Source organism: Microcaecilia unicolor, chromosome 7, assembly GCF_901765095.1.
Source record: "Microcaecilia unicolor chromosome 7, aMicUni1.1, whole genome shotgun sequence".
Taxonomy (NCBI): Eukaryota; Metazoa; Chordata; class Amphibia; order Gymnophiona; family Siphonopidae; genus Microcaecilia; species Microcaecilia unicolor.
In genome coordinates this window covers 42,898,331-42,917,347 of record NC_044037.1, presented here as the reverse complement: position 1 = coordinate 42,917,347, position 19,017 = coordinate 42,898,331, and the positions used below count along the sequence as shown (strand labels likewise).

Genomic DNA, 19,017 nt, shown 5'->3' with positions numbered 1-19,017 from the left:
GGTGTCAGAGTCAGGGGAAATGTTGAAGCAGGGGAGGGGTGAGAGAGGGGGAGTGCCAGACGTGGGGGCGGAGGGGAGAGTGATGTCAGTCACGTGAGGAGGAGGTACTGGGGCCTCCAACTGCTCTGGGCCCTTGGGCACTTCACGGTTGCCTCAATGGTCAATCCACCCTTGCTTTACCTGCAAAACAGGGGTGTAACTGCGTGGGGCCACTGGGGCCTGGGACCCCATAGATTTGGTCCTGGACCCCCCTGCCGACGACCCTCTCCACCCCCCTCCCGCCGCCAACCTGCCATTGCCTATCTTTGCTGGCAGGGGACCCCAACCCCCGCCAGCCGAGGTCCTCTCTTCCGTTGCAGCAAAGCTTCCTGTTCTGAGTCTGACGTCCTGCACGTACAACGCGCAGGACATCAGACTCAGAATTTGAAACTGAAGGAAGCTTTGCTGCAACAGAAGAGAGGACCTCGGCTGTCGGGGGTTGGGGTCCCCCGCCAGCAAAGGTAGGCGATGGCGGCGGTGGGAGGGTTGGCGGTGGGAGGGGGGTGGAGAGGGTCGTTGGCGGTGGGGGGGTCCAGCAATGGCGGGGGGGGGGGGGGCTAAAATGTGCCCCCTCACTCTGGCTCTGGCCTCAGTATAACATGTTTTCAGTCATTTGTGCTAGTATTCAATAAAGAAAAGTGTCCATATGTTCTCATGCTAGTTTCATATCATAATATTTGTTCCAGATGGAAAGTGCTTGTACAGGCAAATTCCAGTGAAACAGAAGACATATTAATTACAAAAATAGAAGATCTATTGAATAGAACAAGCTACAGAGTGGATCCATCCAGTGTAGCTCTACAGTCCATAAATGTGACACATCTAGGTAACATGCTTTTCTATGTTTCTGAATCTGAATATTTCCTACTTAGTATCAAAATTTAGAAAAAAGAATGTGATTTCCTGAAAGATCTAAATTCTATTGGGCCCAATTAAAATAAATAAATAAAAATAAAAATTGCCTCAATGTCTACTTTAACAGACCAGATTTTGACCAGCTGATTTTTAGCCAGTTCTAGCTGGCTAGAATATCAGCTGAAAATTATTCTGAACTTGGCCACCTAGAATTGAGGGCTCAGACTATGTGCTCAGATATAGTGGTTAAGTCCTCCCTCACCAGCCAAATGAAATCCAATGCAGGGCCAACAACCCTTTCATGCCCCTGATTTCCACTCTCATGTACCCAATTTCATTTGTATGAATTCCCTTTATAATCCCCATCTGTGTCCCTCTTACATGTCAGAAGCCTCCAAAAATATCCTAAACTTCCCCAGATGAGCTGGGAAGTGGTCAACCTGACTTTACACCCTCCTCCACTCTTCTGTCTGAGTCCAAAGATCCAAAAATCTGAAGGGAGGATCAATGGCTGCCCTCCAAAGCTGCACATTTTCTTGGCTCTCTCCCCCCACCATGGGGAGATGACGCTCCATCCACATGAGTGAGCAGGTGCCCCTTGAGCACAGCAGTGCCTGTTGGGCCTAATCAAAAATGTGGCCCTGGTTACTGTATATTAGGAGGGTTGCATGACCTTTAAGTAGACCCTTACAGGATTTTTTGGAACTCTCAAATCCTCTTAAGATATGGTTGCATACCTTGGATGTTAATTAGTCATTTTGTTTTACTGATTTTATTTGTATTTGAGGCTTGCTTCATGCCTCATGTTAGGTTTTATGATATTCGTATTTTATGCATTCTGTTATGTGTTGAACTGTATAGTTTGTAAATTTTTTCATTTGCTGTACCAGTCTTGGATCATCCAAATGAATGAGCGTGTTAACAAGTTTAAATAAATAAATTAAACTCTATTTGCATCCCATTGGATACCTTTTTTCGGCTCTTCAGTTACAATTATGATCAATAAGCGCTTTATTGGTAATTAATAAACACTTAGGGGTAAATTCTCAAAAGGTCACCAAAATTTAGGCACTGGTATGATGCCTGCTAAGCGCCAATTCTACATCAGCATTTATGAGCGCAACTGCCGTTAGAGAATTTTAGTGTATGACTGCATTTATGTGCCTAACTCAGTGGGGGTACCAAGGGAGAGGCGGTATGGGCGGTCCGCCCCAGGTGCACGCTGCAAGGGGGTGCAGGGAGCAGCTGTGTGGCTGTCGGCTCTGCTGGTTCCCTGCTCCCTCTGATGCTACTTCCTGTTTTGGGGCAGGGAACCGGCATAGCCGACAGCCGCGTGACTGCTCCCTGCACCCCCAGGAGGTAAGAGTGATGCGCTTGGGGGGGGGGTGGAGGTGATGTGTTGGGGGAGTGGAGGTGATGCGCTTAAGGGGGTGGAGGTGATGTGCTGAGGGGTGGAGGTGATGTGCTGGGGGAGTGGAGGTGATGCGCTGGGGGAGTTGGGTGGAGGTGATGCAAAGGGGGGGGGGGGGGAGGTGATGTGCCAGGGGTGTGTGCAGCGGTGATCTGCCCTGGGTGGCAGCTGACCTACGAACACCACTAGCCCAACTTTAGACATGAGCATTTAAGCCAGCTCAATGGCTGGTGTTCATGCTTGCGCCTAACTGTATGTAGGTAGTCAGGCGCTTAAATGATAGTATTCTATAACCCACGTGTGCAACTGACTGACACGCCCCAAACCAGCCCATGCTCCTCCCAGTTCCATTCCCCCTTGAAGTTATACATTCTGGAATTTGAGGGGCCCTCTTACTAAGCAGAGGTAGGGCTAATGTGCAGGTAGCGTGCACCAAATTGGCACTACCGCAGGGATAGTGCAGGCACTCTGCGGTAGTTTCGAAGTTGGCACGTACTGTTTCCCGTAGTAGAAAATAATTTTCTATTGTCTACCGCAGGGGTCATTCCTGGCATTAATCGGCAGCATGGTAACATTGGTGCGCGCTGATTACCGCACACATAGCATGTGAGCCCTTACTGCTAGGTCAATGGGTGTCGGTAAGGGCTCAGGCAGTTATTAGCCACACGCTAGTTTTAATTTTAGTGTACGACTATTTACTGCCCCCACAAAATGCCTTTTTTCCCAGCCATGATAAAAAACAGCCCAGCACGCGCCAAAAACACACACCCACACTACTGCAGGCCACTTTTTACCACGGCTTAGTAAAGGGGCCCCTGAGTTCGCAACTTACAGAATAGCCTATTATTACTCATTAATACCAACTATCAGCTCATTAGTAAATTAAGTTACAAGTCCAACTGAGCTTATTCTATAATTTGTGTATGTAAATTTGGGCACACAACTTTCTACCATTAGGGTGTTATTTAACAGCTTATTAATGAGCTTCTCATTTGAATTTTTTTGAATGTCCTCTTTTCAATCTCTCCATTTTAGATCCAGGATTTTGTCCTGCCAATAAAACATGTTCAAAAGAAGACTGTAACTGGCCAGACACAAATGCCACTGAGACAGCTTCGCTGGTATGCAATGATAAGCCAAGTAGGTTAGCCACCAGATACTGGTAAGTTCAACCATCCCTTTCCTGCCACACATTACTACTACTACTACAAATCATTTCTATAGCGCTTCACAATTGAACATGAAGAAGAGACAAGACAGTCCCTGCTCAAAAGAGCTTACAATCTAAATCAGGACAGACAGACAGGACAAATAGGAATAAGGGTAGGACAGACAGATAGGACACATAGGAAAAAGGGACTACTGAGAGAGGAAAATGACATAAAGGTTACAAGCAGGTGACAAGTTAGGAATTAAAAGCAGCATCAAACAGGTAGGCCTTTAGCCCAGATTTGAAGTGCTGTTTCAGTTGAACGAAGGGGGCCTAACCAATCACCCAAAAACAATGTTGAAAAACAACATGGGTGGAAAGAAATCAACGGTTTAATCTTCACGGGCTCAAAAAAAAAACCCTTCTAACTCCAAAACTGTAGTGTAAAAATGTTGACTTCACAGAACTGACTTCAAGTGGATCCCCAAACATGAAAACAATTTTTACTTAACTTTAAAAGTGAAAAAATCAATCCAGAAGTCAAAGATTAAGATAAATAATTCAAAAGAAAATACTTGCCATTGATATGAGGCACATTTAGCCTTAGTATAATGGGATCACCAAGCCACAAAACGGCCACGGCTTCTTTTCTCTCCTTTATATTCTTAAATGAGTGATGTCACATCCTGGGAATCAGTAATCTCATTTCCTGTCCCACTCAGAGGGGAATCACCCTGCTCCTCAGGTACCGTATTCTGTGTAAAATAATGTCCAAATATTGTGCCTAAGCAAAAAAGTTGTGCACTTTCTAAAATCAGGCAAAAATAAGACACGGATAAGAAAACCTTGGGTAATATTGTGAATAGTTCTATTCAAAAAAAGGTCCTCCACTCCAGTCGCAAATTCAAGCCGCAGGGTTCTTCTGTGTTCAGTATATAGATCCAGAATTGTTCCCTCTGGAGTAACTTCTTGAGTCTACCAGGAGTATTGGCTGGAATCTGATCAATTGCACAAACCTGGAGGGAGGAAAAGTCATGTCCCATCTCAAGACAGTGTGTCACAATCAGCACTTCCAATCTGGATCTCTTCAGACAGCTTTTGTGTTCAGACAGGCGTTTGCGTAAAGGGTGGATGGTCTCACCCCATTAGATCTTAGGGCACAGGCAGATAATCAAATATACCACATGGTCCGACGAACATGTGGTATTAAATCTCAGAAAAAACTTATTTTGTGTCTCAGGGTGAACAAAAAAATCTTTTATTTCCAATGTGTTTTGACACAAGAAACATTGTGAGCATCTTGTATGGCTGCCTTGGAGTGTCATTTTCTGGGTAGTCTTAGAAATGTCAGTCAGGCTTACCAATTCTTTGAGATTAGAATTCCTGGTAAAGGCAAAACATAAGTATGTCTGAGAAAAAGCAGGTGACATGTTCAGAATATTCCAATGCTTGTGAATAATTCTGGAAACCTTGTCAATGCCCGGGGTATACTTCAGAATGCAGGTCATGGAATCCTTTGTTTACTGATTTCTTGGTTTGGGAGCAAACAGTAAATCCTTGTTTGAAAACCGTGTTCTTGTATAAGCCTTATGAATGACCTGTTGGTGATAACCCCACTTCAAAAGGCGTGTTTTGAATGCTTTGGATTCCTGTTTGAAATCAGATAAGTCAGTACAGATACGACGGAATCTGAGAAACTGGGAATAGGGGAGGCTGCATTTAAGAGAAGGCGAATGGTCACTTGAAAAATGGAGACACGTGTTCCGATCTGTCTCTTTTTTAAACACAGAAGTCATCAGAACATCTTTCTGTTTCACAATCAATATATCCAGAAAAGATATTTGGATAGGATGGTAATTTAGCATGAATTGTATCTTAGAGTGACACGTGTTCAGCCAATTAAAAAATTCCAGCAGTTTCTCCTTCGTTCCAGTCCATAGGACAAACACGTCATCTATAAAGCGTACCCACAGGGCTATGAAGCCCCCAAACTAGTTGTGAAAGATCCATTTGGACTTGAAATCCTGCATAAAAAGGTTTGATACCGAGGCGGCAAATGTAGCCCCCATTGCCACACCTGAGACATGTTGGAAAAACTCATCTCGGTACTTGAAGAAATTTTGTTTCAGAGCCAGATCGATCAAGGAAATCAGGAGGGAGGTTGATATACCATGTTTTGGTTCCTCCTCCAGTAATTGAGTATAAAGAACTTGAAGTGCCTCCATTTGTGGAATGGATGTATATAGAGCTTTAACATCAAACATGGCAAGAAATGTGATCTCCTGTACATTTTGCATGGTGTCCAACTTTGTAAGAAAATCGGAGGAATCTCTGATATAGGTAGGACCTCTCATTACTAGTGGTTTTAAAAAGGTATCCGCATATACAGAGAGAGGTTCTAGTACTGAGCCGACCTTGGACACAATCGGGCGTCCAGGAGGTTTTATTAGAGTCTTATGAATTTTTGGAAGTATGTAAAAAAGTGGAGTCATGGAGGCATATTTTCAAAGCACTTTGGGAGGCTAAGTTCCATAGGTTTCTATGGAACTTTGGGAGGCTAAGTGCTTTGAAAATGAGCCTGATAGGGTCCTCTCTGTTCAAAAACTCGAAATCCGGTTTAGATAGGTAGCCCGATTCCAGTGCTTCTTCTGTAATATTCCTGATGTAGGATCTTAAGGTTGGGGTGGGATCTTCCTCCAGCTTTATATAGCCTGTGGAAATACTAAGTTGACGGTATACTTCATTGTCATAGTCCTCCCTGTCCATAATAACCACAGCACCCCCCCTTGTCTGCTTGGCAGATCCTAATGTTACAATTACATCTAAGATCATTCAAAGTTTTCTTCTCATCCTTAGTTAAATTTTGATGTTGGTGGATGGATTGGATAGTGTATTCCTCCACTTCTTTGATGATCAATGCTTTAAATACAGACAGGGGGGGGGCTCGTGGGAGTTGGAGGAATCCAGGTAGATTTATTCCGTACTCTAGAGTTGGTGTTCATGGAAAATTGATGTTCCGAAAAGAACTCTTTCAGATGTAATTTTCTGAAGAAGCGTTCTAAATCCACTCTCAACCAAAAAGGATTCAGGGGTTGAACAGTTACAAATGACAACCCTCTGCTGAGAAGTTGTTTCTCTGTAATATTCAAAGAGTACTGAGATATATTTATAATGTTTAAATCCTGATTCAATCCTTCTGGGATCGAGTGTTCGGGTGACGATTGTTGGATCTGTTTTGGAACCTGTTCTGTGATCTGCCTTGTCGATTTCATAGGCTCTTTTTTGGGGGGCGCCTGTCTACAAAAAGGTTCATCAGAACCCAAAGAGTTGTCTTCAGAAGACTCCGACTGATCAAATGCCACCTTGTTGGATCTAGGTTTGGTAGTCGGTTTCTCTTGTAACCACTGATATACCGACTCCTTGGCATAGTCTAATGAATCTCTTTTGAACTTCTTGATCTTAAATTTGTGTAAATCTTGTTTAAAGGAGTCTATTTTCTTGTTCATATCAGTCATATGATTATCAAAGTCTGTCTCTGATGTTGAGGATTTTTTAAGACCCAGTTTCTTTTTTTCCAAACTTTTGTGAAGATCATCCGTAACCAGGCGGGGTTTTTCAATGATTAAGACCATCAGGTCAACCGAGCATTTATTTAACACTGCAGCCCACCTATTGAGAAACTTCAGTAAAATGTTTTGGAGGTTTGACAATCTGAAGACCACGGGGGATCATCTCTTTTTAACAGTATTCCAAAATTATGGCCCCGTGTAATGTAGCACGGACCAATATCTTGGATTCTGTGAAAAAGTCATCCCAGGACGCCAACTGGATAGTGCCAGAGTCACCCATGTCCAAAATAGATGGTCTCTGTAAAATATCCGATATAAATTCTGATGTTTGGGGATCCACTTGAAGTCAGTTCTGTGAAGTCAGCATTTTTACACTACAGTTTTGGAGTTATAAGGGTTTTTTTTTTTTGGAGCCCGTGAAGATTTGCCTTGTAGCGCTATAGAAATGCTAAATAGTAGTAGTAGTAAACAGCCCGTTGATTTCTTTCCACCCATGTTGTTTTTCAACATTGTTTTTGGGTGGTTGGTTAGGCTTTCTGCTGAGGCTTTTTTCCCCTTTTCTTCAAAAGGAAATATTGAACCTTATAGCTAAAATATTCTGCAATGCACTTCACAGAACCATAGTCATACATATAGAAAAATACTTTGGTGCCAATATATGAGAGAAATATTAGAGGTTAAACAATAGTGATACTCTCTCAAATCCTTTTTTGTGATATACTCAGTTAAAGTTACTCCATCTTCACCTAATCCACCTGGGCTAATTCCCAATCATGGTCGCATTGTTTCAACCAAAAGTTCGGGTTCCACATGATCGAGAGCAACAGTGGATTTGGTGCTGTTTGCACTTCCACTGAAAAGCTAAGTAAAAGTAGTGTTTGTTCCCGTTCTGAGATTTTCATGACACTGTATTATTCATATTAGTTTTTCAATTTCAGATTCAAAGTTTGAATGGTAAATTATGATTGGCATTTGAGCACTTAAATCAAAATTGGCCATATTTAAAACCTCCCTTTCCGTTTTTTACTGCAGACTTTTTCTCCCAATGTTAAATAGTTTGGGGAGTTTTTACTCTGCAGGTGTTTTCGGAAGGTGGAGGAGCCAATGATGTTAGCCATTTCAGTTGGTGTCCTAAATAGATGGTACCCTGGGCTTATGAGGCTATATTAATTTAAGAAACAATTTAATGACAGTGGATATAAGTGCCAAAATAGCAACCTAGATTCAGATTATTTGGCAAATCAATAGTTTCTAATTTAATTACTCTGTGCAGTATTTTTTGAATTTTTATTTATTTTTGCCCATCTTGACTACAGTATGAGCTTGAAGGAATTATGGGGACCTTTTACTAAAACGCTTTAAGATGTGGGCTTAATGTGTTTCAACACAGGAACTCTCTTACATGTTAAGTGAAATCTTCCGTGGCAATATTTAGAGCATTTTAAATAATTGGGTTTTTTGCAGGTCTCGTGTTAATTTTTCAATTAGTATGTGACACTTGCAAAAAATTAACATGAGATCACTTACCGCCTCCTGTTTAGGAGGCACTAAATGCTTCTATGTTAAGTCCATGTTGTCTAATTAGCATGCTAATATCAGAATGCGCTAGCTGAATAATGCATACCCTACCCATACCATGCTTCCTCCCAAAAAAGTAACAAAAAATCCCATGTGATTAGCATATACTAGTAGGCAAATTACCACAAAACGCTTTAGCACATTTTGTGGTAAGCCTGTTTTGACATGCTAACCATGCTTAAGGGGCCCTTTTATTAAAGGGCATTAAGCCGTATCCACCCGATATTTTAAAAAAATGGCCACTAAAATGGCACTTAGGTGACTATCTGGCTCTGAATATCGCCGGTTAGCAGTTTAAAGATAGCCATTATATCGTGTGATATAACCAGCTATCCACCAATTTTTAAAGGCAGACAGGCCAAGTTTGGTGGCCATATTTGACCACTACAATAGGTAGAATAACTTTAGCCAATCTAAATGTAATCGGTCCATGCTGAATATCAGCTTGGCTGCTAAAAGTCGGACTGGCCAAAGTTAAACCAGATATTCAGTGCCGGTCACTGGAAACAGCCTGGTGTTGAATAAATGGGTTTAGCGTGAACCGTGGGAGACAGCCCAGCTATCGCTCACAGTCTGAATATCAGGCAAATTGTGTTTCAGTAAAGGGCTTGTAGTGCTATAGAAATGACAATAATATGCGCGTAAAATACGCTGAGAAATTTATGTGTACTGAATAGCAGGGGTGGATATAGTCATATTTTCTTTTTGAAGATTGTTGTAACTTACGAGCATATTGATTCATAAGTTAGGCCACAGAAACTAGCTCAGTGGGTGCTGAGCATCCCCAGTATTGAGCAAGCTTCTTCACTGTGTCCAGGGAGGGTTCATTTTTATTGTGTTTGGCACCCCCTAGTCAATTGAAATGTTGGCGGTGCCTGTGAGTTAATAATTTACCCTTCCTAACAAACTTTGCTTTCTTTCAGTAACATCAGCATAATAAATGACAGATCTGTATGGGAATCCCCTAACATGGAAAAATGCAAAGTATACCTTCCAGATTATATTCTGGGTCTGAAAGATGTGAACGTGACATCAGGTAAAGAGTATGGCCAAAATCCTGTTAAAGCACAGAGAAAACTTTGCTTTACTAAGGGGTCCTTTTACCAAGCTGTAGCAAGAAGTGGCCTTAGCACATTCTTATGCGGATCTTTCCTGCTCGCTAAGGTCATTTTTACCGCAGTAGTTAAATGGGCAATTTTCAGAATTTTCTATTAATAGCAATGCACTAATTTTCCCATTAGCACATAAGCCCATACCACTACATATTTTGTAGAAACAGAGAAAAATGTAGGCATATAAAGACCATATGGCCTAACCAGCCTGCCCTTCCATGCCATCTGCTCTTTGTATCCTTCCCTTAGAGATCCTTTGTACTTGTCCCAATCTCTCTTGAATTCAGATTCTGTTTTGCATCTTCACTACTTCCACCGGAGGCCGTTCCACGATTTCAGCACCCTTTTCATGAAGAAGTATTTCCTCAGGTTACTTCTGAGTTTATTTCCTTTCACCTTCATCCTGTGCCCCCTCATTTCAGAGCTTCCTTTCAATGGAAAGAGACTCACCTCCTATGCATTTATGCCACATAGGTATTTAAATGTCTCTATCATATCTCCCTTCTCCCGCATTTCTTCCAAAGTATATATTTTGAGATCTTTAAGTCTGTCCCCACATGCCTTATGACAATCACCACTGACCATTTTAGTAGCTGCCCTCTGGACCGACTCCATCCTGTTTATATCTTTTTGAAGGTGCGGTCTCCAGAATTGTACACAATATTGTAAATGAGGTCTCACCAGAGTCTTATACAGGGGCATCAGCACCTTTTTCCTACTGGCCATTCCTCTCCCTATGCACCTAAGCATCCTTCTAATATTCGCCGTCACCTTTTCTACCTGTTTAGTAACCTTAAGATCATCACATACAATCACTCCCAAGTCCCGCTCCTCCTTCGTGCCTCCACAGCATGCAATTCTCTCTCATGAATATTCATTATGGATATCCTGAAAACCTGACTGGCTGGGGTGCCTCCAGGACCAGGTTTGGAAACCACTGCCTTAAACTGTACCTTTCCCTCGGATTTTGCAGCCCAAATGCATGACTCTGCATTTTTAAAAGTAAATCTTAGCTGTGAAATTCCAGACCATTCCTCTAGCTTTGCTAAGTCCTTCCTCATGTTATCCACACCATCAGGGGTGTCTGCCCTATTACAGATTTTGGTATCATCCACAAAGAAGCAAACCTTACCAGACAGCCCTTCAGCAATATCACTTACAAAAATTTTAAAGTGTGGATATTGCACCGTTTACAGAAGAAAGAGTTTATAAACAGCTTGTGAATCTGAAGGTGGACAAAGCTAATGGGCCAGATGGGATACATCCCAGGATACTGAGGAAGCTCAGAGAAGTCCTGGCGGGACCTCTTAAAGATTTATTTAATAGATGTTTAGAGATGGGAGAGGTTCCGTGAGATGAGTGGATGTGATCCCTCTTCACAAAAGTGGAGACAGGGAAGACGTGGGAAACTACAGACCGTTAATCTCACATCAGTGGTAGGAAAAATAATGGAGCTCCTGCTGAAAGAAAGGATAGTTAACTTTCTAGAAACCAACAGGTTACAGGATCCGAGACAACATGGCTTTACCAAAGGAAAATCCTGCCAAACGAATCTTATTGACTTCTTTGACTGGGTGACCAAAGAACTGGATGAAGGACATGTACTAGATATAATCTACTTGGATTTCAGCAAAGCCTTTGATACAGTCTCTCAGAGAAGACTCGTGAATAAGCTGAGAGGGTTGAACTTAGGACCAAAAGTGGTGAACTGGATAGGAAACTGGTTGACTGACAGGTGGCAGAGGGTGGTGGTAAATGGAATCCGCTCGGAGGAAAGGAAGGTGAGCGGTGGAGTTCCTCAGGGGTTGGTGCTGGGGCCTGTTCTGTTTAATATATTTGTGAGAGATATTGCTGAAGGGTTGGAAGGAAAGGTTTGCCTTTTTGCGGATGACACGAAGATAGCCAGTAAAGTGGATACCCTGGAGGGAGTAAACAATGAGAAGGGATCTCCAAACTTTAGAAGAATGGATTAGGGTCTGGCAGTTAAAATTTAATTTTACTTATATTCTGTCTAGAAACCCAAATATATTATCTCTCTATATCACCATTGATCCCTTATGTGGTTTACTATAATATAATATAATAGTGCTCAGTCTCAGGTGCTTGTTTTTTGAACTAATGAGTAGCTCATACCATCACACCAATTATCCCCATCATAGCACTGTAAGTCTCTTCCTCCCTTCCTATGAATCTTACTTCTTGAATCCCTTCTATATCCTTACGATGTTCTTCTTATTACTTAAATTGTATCTTAAATGTTACAGGAGGGTTACTTATCTTGCCCGGGAATTAAGTAGTTGTCCTAATATTCTTGGACAAATGATGTTCAAGACGGCTACTCGTTTTTCTTATTTTCTTTTATAATTGCTGGTGAAGTACTCCCTTTAATCCATTTCGTGCCATTCTCTACATGCCTGCATGTTTCGCTCAAATGCGTCCTCAGGAGAACGAGTGAATTTTTGGAGACTCGTAGGCAGTGGCATACCAAGGGGGGGCGGTCTGCCCCGGGTGCACGCCGCTGGGGGGGGGTGCCGCGTGCCTGTTGGCCGAGTCCGCTCGTTCCCTCCCTGCTGCTCCCTCTGCGCGGAACAGGTTACTTCCTGTTCCGGGGCAGAGGGAGCAGCAGGGAGAGAATGAGCGGACTCGGCCAACAGGCGTGTGGCACCCCCCCCCCCCCCCCCAGCAGGTAAAAATGCATCCGGGGAGGGAGGGTGTAATTTCGCCGGTGTGTGTGGGGGGGTAATTTCGCAGGGGGGGGGGGGTGTGCTGCACCCAGGGGGGGGGCGCATCGGCAATCCGCCCCGGGTGTCAGGCAGCCTAGGAACACCACTGCTCGTAGGTAAGGATCAGTTCACAACCCCATTCCAGTTTGGCAAGACGCCAGTGCATGCCGGGGCTTCGACATTAACTTCAGAAATTTTAGTACAAGAAGAGTGCTGGGCAGACTTCTACAGTCTATGAAAATGGTAAAGACAAATCAAACTTGGGTATGCATATAAATTATTGCATACCATGTATAATGAGTTTATTTTGTTAGTGCTTACCACAGCTTAGGAAAGGGCCCCTAAATACAGTGTGGCACATTGAAAGTAAGATGACTTTCAGGCAGGCAAGTTCAGCTAATCATAACCAGACAAACATAAAGATATCATTAGCTAGATATTCAGCTGCAATTACCCTGTTAAAATGCAGCTGACTATCTGGCAAAATCTGACCATGCGAGAACTGTGCGGTCAGATTTAGACCTGCATCTTACACAGCAGCACTTATTTGGTTAAAAGTAAAAATGCTGGAGAGAGTGCCCTAACCCGGCCTTTTCTTACCCTGCTCTGTATGGGTAGTGGTTTTACCAGTGCAGATGTAGCTGGGTACAGGAAGGAGCCAGATTTTGAATGGGCAAGATTTGCCTGGCTAAAACCTGGTTTTAGCTAGGTAAATCTTTTGAAAATTAACTCCTGATTTGTACATTAGCAAGAAACTTGTTGCTCAGATCTCTTATGTTCCTTACATAATGGATATTTGTACACAACATGAAACAGTATTATAATCAGGACTTTGGTCTTAGTTTGGGAAAGGTCATGGAAAAAGTAAACTCCTCTTTTTAATGAGTGTTTTCTTTTCGTGGAGCAGAGAAGGAGCCTAATGGTTAGAATAGAAGACTCAGGTTCAAATCCCACAGCAGCTCCTTGTGGCCTTGGGCAAGTCATTTAACCCTTCATATCCTGGGAGAAGGCAATGGCAAACCATTCCTGTATCATGCCAAGAAAACCACAAAGGGGGGAGGGGGGCCCTTGTGTGACCACCAGCAGTCAACTCTGAAGCAAGGCGACATCTGTATCTGGATGTTTTCATACTGCACAGAGCAGGCAGCAATGTTGCCAGGTGGAAAATTTTTTTCCCACCCAAACCAGCCTAAATCCAGCCCAAAACCCGCCCAAACTCAAACCCCGACACCCCCACCCCCGCGTCATCACCCCCGCCCCCGCCGTCATCAACCCTGCCCCCGCCGTCATCGGCCCCCGCCTCCCCCGTCATCGGCCCCGCCCAGAACATCATCGGCCCCGCCCAAAACGTCATCGGCCCCGCCCAAAACGTCATCGGCCCCGCCCCCACGGCTGAAAAAAACGCCAAAAAAACCGCCCAAAAAACAAAAAAGAAGCCCAAAAAACCGCAACCCGCCGCGGGAAATTCGCGGAAAACCACCCAATTGGGCGGTAAAACCGCCCACCTGGCAACACTGGCAGGCAGTGGTATTTTATTTAGAAGTCAGTACCTGTAATATGATACAGTCAGCCCCATGGAATTCTGGGATTCCTGCTATTTCCGCTCACAGCCACAGACTGAGTTAACCCTGGACGTTTAATTCTGGTAAGAACACTTGTTTTCTGAAGCTCACACTGGCCTTGAGGAGCCCAGTGTAGGCAACTTTTATGCACTGAGTATCCTGTTCCTAAGGTGCAGTATGTGTTTCTATTACATGGATCAAATGTGCCCCTGATGCTGGCAATCTGCTGCCGAAACATGTTGAGCAATATAAGCACACCTTGTCACCAAAGTTTGCTCTCTTAATAACCTTCTTTTATTTGACAGCCGCTGCTTGGTTTCTTTTGGCTGCTTTAACTCTGACATTTGGACTTTTGCTGAAGCTTTTTGGTGCCTCTCCTTTTCTTGGATGTAAATGTTAAGTGTCTACTTAACAGAATTACCCCCTATGTGTGTCTGCATAATACTGTGTAATTCAAACCATGATGATTATAATAATAATAACTGACTTCATGCTTCCTGGATTCATTATCAAATCCACAATGTCAGCTACATTGTACCTGTCTGCTACAGGGGCGTAGTCAGACAAGATTTTGGGTGGGCCTAGGCAAGAATTGGGTGGGCACCAAGTGTTCTCCCCCCCTCAAAAAAAAAATTTCAGCTGGTGGGAAAACGCTTCTTTCCACCTTGGCAGCAGGAATGCACTGAAAACTGAGCATGCGCAGGTGCCGGTGTCGTGGAGAGCAGGGGCGTATCTGCGTGGGGACACAGGGGCCTGGGCCCCCACAGATTTTGCCCTGGACCCCCGTACCGCCATCAACCCTCCCCGTTGCCGTTGTTTACCTTTGCTGGCGGGGGACCCCAACCCCCGCCAGCCAACCCGACGTCTTTAAAGTTCTTCTTCGGCCTCCGTGGCCATGCTGTAGTTGACTGTTCAATCCAGTTCGGAGTCTGACGTCCCAGCACGTTGTACGTGCAGGACAACGTGCTGGGACGTCAGACTCCGAACTGGATTGAACAGTCAACTACAGCATGGCCACGGAGGCCGAAGAAGAACTTTAAAGACGTCGGGTTGGCTGGCGGGGGTTGGGGTCCCCCGCCAGCTGAAGAAATATCTTTAAAGGCGGCAAGCGGACCTTGGCTGGCGGGGGGTTGGGGTCCCCCGCCAGCAAAGGTAAACAACGGCAGCGGGGGAGGGTTGACGGCGGGGGGAGGGTGGAGAGTCGTTGGTGGGGAGGTTCTGGCAATGGCGGCAGTGGCGGGGGGGGGGGGTCGTTGGGAGGGGGGCTAAAATGTGCCCCCTCTCTCTGGCTCTGGCCCCCCCTACCGCCAGAGTCCAGATACGCCCCTGGTGGAGAGTAGTGTTTTTGTTACAATCAGGGGGAAATCTTCAGCTGGCAGAGCTTGGGATTCCCACCAGTTACCACTAAACATGTGCTACTGTTGGGTGGGCCTGAGCCATAAATGGGTGGGCCCTGGCCCACCCAAGCCCACCTGTGGCTACACCACTGGTCTGCTAGCCCATGATAGAAATATTTGGAACCTTCCAGCACCACTTATTGCAGAAATGTGACATCTGATTAGAGATAATGTCTCTCAGCTGTTTGTTATTCTAATCTATCCTAGAAGATGCAGAGGATATAGCAAAGCACATTTTAAATCTCATACTAAATGCCAACACCCTGGAGATAGAGGAAATAGAAGTTATTCTGTCTAAAACTTCGGAAATTGTAAATATTGGAGACATGAATATCAGCCTTGCGCAGAGCACCCTGGAAATATTAAATGCCCTTTTGACAAAAATACTAAAACTGACAAAATTTACCAACGAGTGAGTAAACTTACTTCTATGAATTTGGTTTCTTGCAGACATAGCACATAAGGAAGATATTGTTGTGTTAAGGTATTGTAAGGGGGTTGCTTCATCTTGGGGCAGTCCATCTGACAGCTCTCACCTCAATGCCCTCCAAACAGTAATTTTGATCCCAGTCCACTTTCGTTTTCCACTCAGCACTCTCTCATGGGGGGATTGGGGCAGCGGAGGAAGGAATTTCCTTTCCAGTTCCAGGTGAAGCATCCCCCTTCCCCACAAGTACTCAGACTGATCAGCGGTGCTGCATCTAACTTTACTGAGGACTTATGCAAAACATATACCAGCCAATATTCAGCCAGTGGCGGTCAGCAGTTTTTTAAAATTAGGACCTGATATTTAATGCTGGGCCATGTCCAGGCACTGGCATTGAATAGCTGAGTTTGACCAGACTTTATCAGGCCTCTAGCTGTTATACGGGATCTGTGAGGGGAGGAGCAGGTGGGCATTGCTCCTGCCCTTAGAACTCTAGATCACCAGAGCTATTGAAGGTAGGCTGGGGGCATACAGTGATTAGGAAGGGTTCTTTTTGGGCTTATGTCAAGTCTGCAGAAGGGGGTTAGGAAGGGAGAGAGAGAATTGGAATGGGGAGGGTGTTGCTGTGTCTATGTCTTGTCTTCAGGGGAATCAGGGATGGAGAGATATCGGAATTGGTGGTGGGGGGGAGGTCTTGCTGTGCCTATGTCTTGTCTTCAGGGGAATCAGGGATGGAGAGATAATGGAATTGAGGGGGGATCTTGCTGTGCCTATGTCTTTTCTTCAGGGGAATCAGGAATGGAAAGATATTGGAATTGATGGGGGGGGGGGGGGGGTCTTGCTGTGCCTATGTCTTGTTTTCAGGGGAATCAGAGAGAAGGGGATCAGAATTCACAGGGAGGGAGGGAAGAACTGAATTAGGGTGTAGGGTCAGCCATTGCTCTAGGGATTTGGTAGGGAGACCAGACAACCCTTCTGCTGCTACCCGGAAGTTAACCAGGCACTGGCCAGTATTCAGACCAGTGCCTGGTTAGATCTGCAAATAAAGTTAGGACAGCCTTTTTGCTGTATTACCTTTACCAACTTAACTGGTTGGCAGACTGAATATAGCCACTAAGTGTTTAAGTGCTGGCTCTGTCTAAGCTCCGCTTCTGGACCACCCCAGCACTAACTGGATAGTGCCCGGGCGATCACAGGCCATATTCAGTGGCATTACCCGCTTAAGTGCTGCTGAATATCGCCAGTTAGCCAGCTCAGCAGGGTTTATCCAGGCAGGAACCTCTAAAGTGTGACATTCTGCCTACATGTATACCTTTAGAAAATGTATGGAATGTACCTACATCTGTAAGTGGAGAAAAGGAGAGCAAGGCCAGAAGTAAAGCAGAACTGGCTGAATCTGTCCTCCATGACCTACAACAGTGGCTCCCAAACCTTTGTCCTGGAGGCACCCCAGACAATGAGGTTTTCAGGATATCCACAATGAATATTCGTGAATGAGAGGGATTTGCGTGCAGTGGAGGCAGTGCATGCAAATCTCTCTCATGAATACTCATTGTGAGTATCCTGAAAACCTAACTAGTTGGGGTGCCTCAAGAACCAGGTTTGGGAACCACTGCTCTACAGGCTGATTTCTGCCAACTTCTACTCGGTTGCAGCACTGAATATCTGAGCACTCCCCAGCTCTTGGAATTTATTCAGGTACTGGTGATACTCAGTGCTAGTACCCAGATAGATATCTGTGCAAGGGAGCACCACCACAGACCATCCAAGCACTATCTGAGAGTGCCAGGGCCTTCTGCTGATATTCAAAGGCATTATCCAGGAAAGTGCTATTCAATATTTGAGTTTGGGCCAGGCAGAACTGGGCAGGAACCTCTCCTGTCCAGTCTAGTGACATAGCTACGGGTGGCCACAGGGGCCTGGGCCCCACAAATTTCCTCTGAGCCCTTGGTTTGGTTGGTGGGGGTCCCCAACCCCTGCTAGCTGAAACCTTCGTCCAGCGCTGGTCTCCGGGGCCACCGCATTGCCTGCCCTGCTCTCTCTTCCCCTCACTGTCCGGCATGCTTGTTTTAGTGAAACTGAGCACACGCGTGCTCAGTTTCATGAAAACGAGCATGCCGGACCGTGGGGGGAAGCAAGAGCAGGGTAAGAAATGCGACGGCGCTGGACTAGTACCGGACAAAGGCTTGAGCTGGCGGGGGTTGGAGACCCCCGCCAGCCAAGATATGTACAGCGGCAGTGGGGAGGGGGGCAGCGGTGGGGAGGTGGGAAATGGACCAAAATGTGCCCCCCCCCCCACACTTTGGGGTCTGGCTCCCTCTCACTTTAAGGTCTGGCTATGCCCCTAGTCCAGTCAAATCATTTTCAAAATTGGGCCCTTGGTAAATCAGATCCTAAATATATTTTGATTGAAAGAGTTTTGTCAGATGCATGTTGCTCTAATAGCAACATTTTCCTTGCCAAAAGAGTCATTATGCATAGATGAGTCAGGGCTGAAGCACAGGGACAGATTTCTCACATTATTTTGGCTTGTGTAGTTATATGCCAGTGTTTTCTCTCATCCAGAAGTTTTTTGTATTAGCGCAAAAGTTTGAAATGTTTGTACCATAGCTGAATTAAATCGTGTTTTCTCTAACCTCATTCTTATGGCAAATCAACTGGATAACATATTGGGAATGACTAACAACGCTTTCTTTTACCTTGTGCTGTCCTTTCATGAAGAATTTTAAAGCTTGTAGAAGAAGTGGGACAAAAAGTGCATTTCCCCGGTGGTAAAGCAAATCTGACAAGCCAAAAACTGGTACTAGCACTGATGGATTTGACACAGGCTGAATTTGAAGAAATGTACTTTTGTGTCACATCATATCACAAAGATAAGAATCCTGAGGTAAGGTTGAATTCTGAGTAATAACAGGACATTAACTAAAATTGTTGCAGTTTTTGGAGGAATTAGATAACCCCAGATATTCAGCCGGTGGTGGACAGTGTTTTTTTAAACACTTACTGTCGCTGGCTGAATTAACCATCATTATTCAGTTCCGGGCCATGCCTGGGAACCAGCACTGAATCTTCGGAGCTAAATATGGGCGGTCAGGCTGCCAGTGCTTATATGGGCCTGGCTGATATCAGCTGAGGCCCACATAAGACAGTTATGCGGGCCCCTGCTGAATATTGGGCCAGCACCTGCATGACTT

General features: G+C 44.7%; 1 protein-coding gene across 1 annotated transcript in view; it reads left to right on the top strand.

Moving 5' to 3' along the window:
* ADGRG4 (adhesion G protein-coupled receptor G4) overlaps positions 1 to 19,017 on the top strand; it is a 194,138-nt gene that overhangs the window by 113,977 nt on the left and 61,144 nt on the right. The window contains exons 10-14 of the mRNA XM_030209905.1: positions 726 to 865; positions 3,341 to 3,467; positions 9,526 to 9,638; positions 15,604 to 15,808; positions 18,545 to 18,710. Coding sequence (XP_030065765.1) covers positions 726 to 865; positions 3,341 to 3,467; positions 9,526 to 9,638; positions 15,604 to 15,808; positions 18,545 to 18,710 — 751 coding nt within the window. The remainder of the gene's footprint in view (positions 1 to 725; positions 866 to 3,340; positions 3,468 to 9,525; positions 9,639 to 15,603; positions 15,809 to 18,544; positions 18,711 to 19,017) is intronic.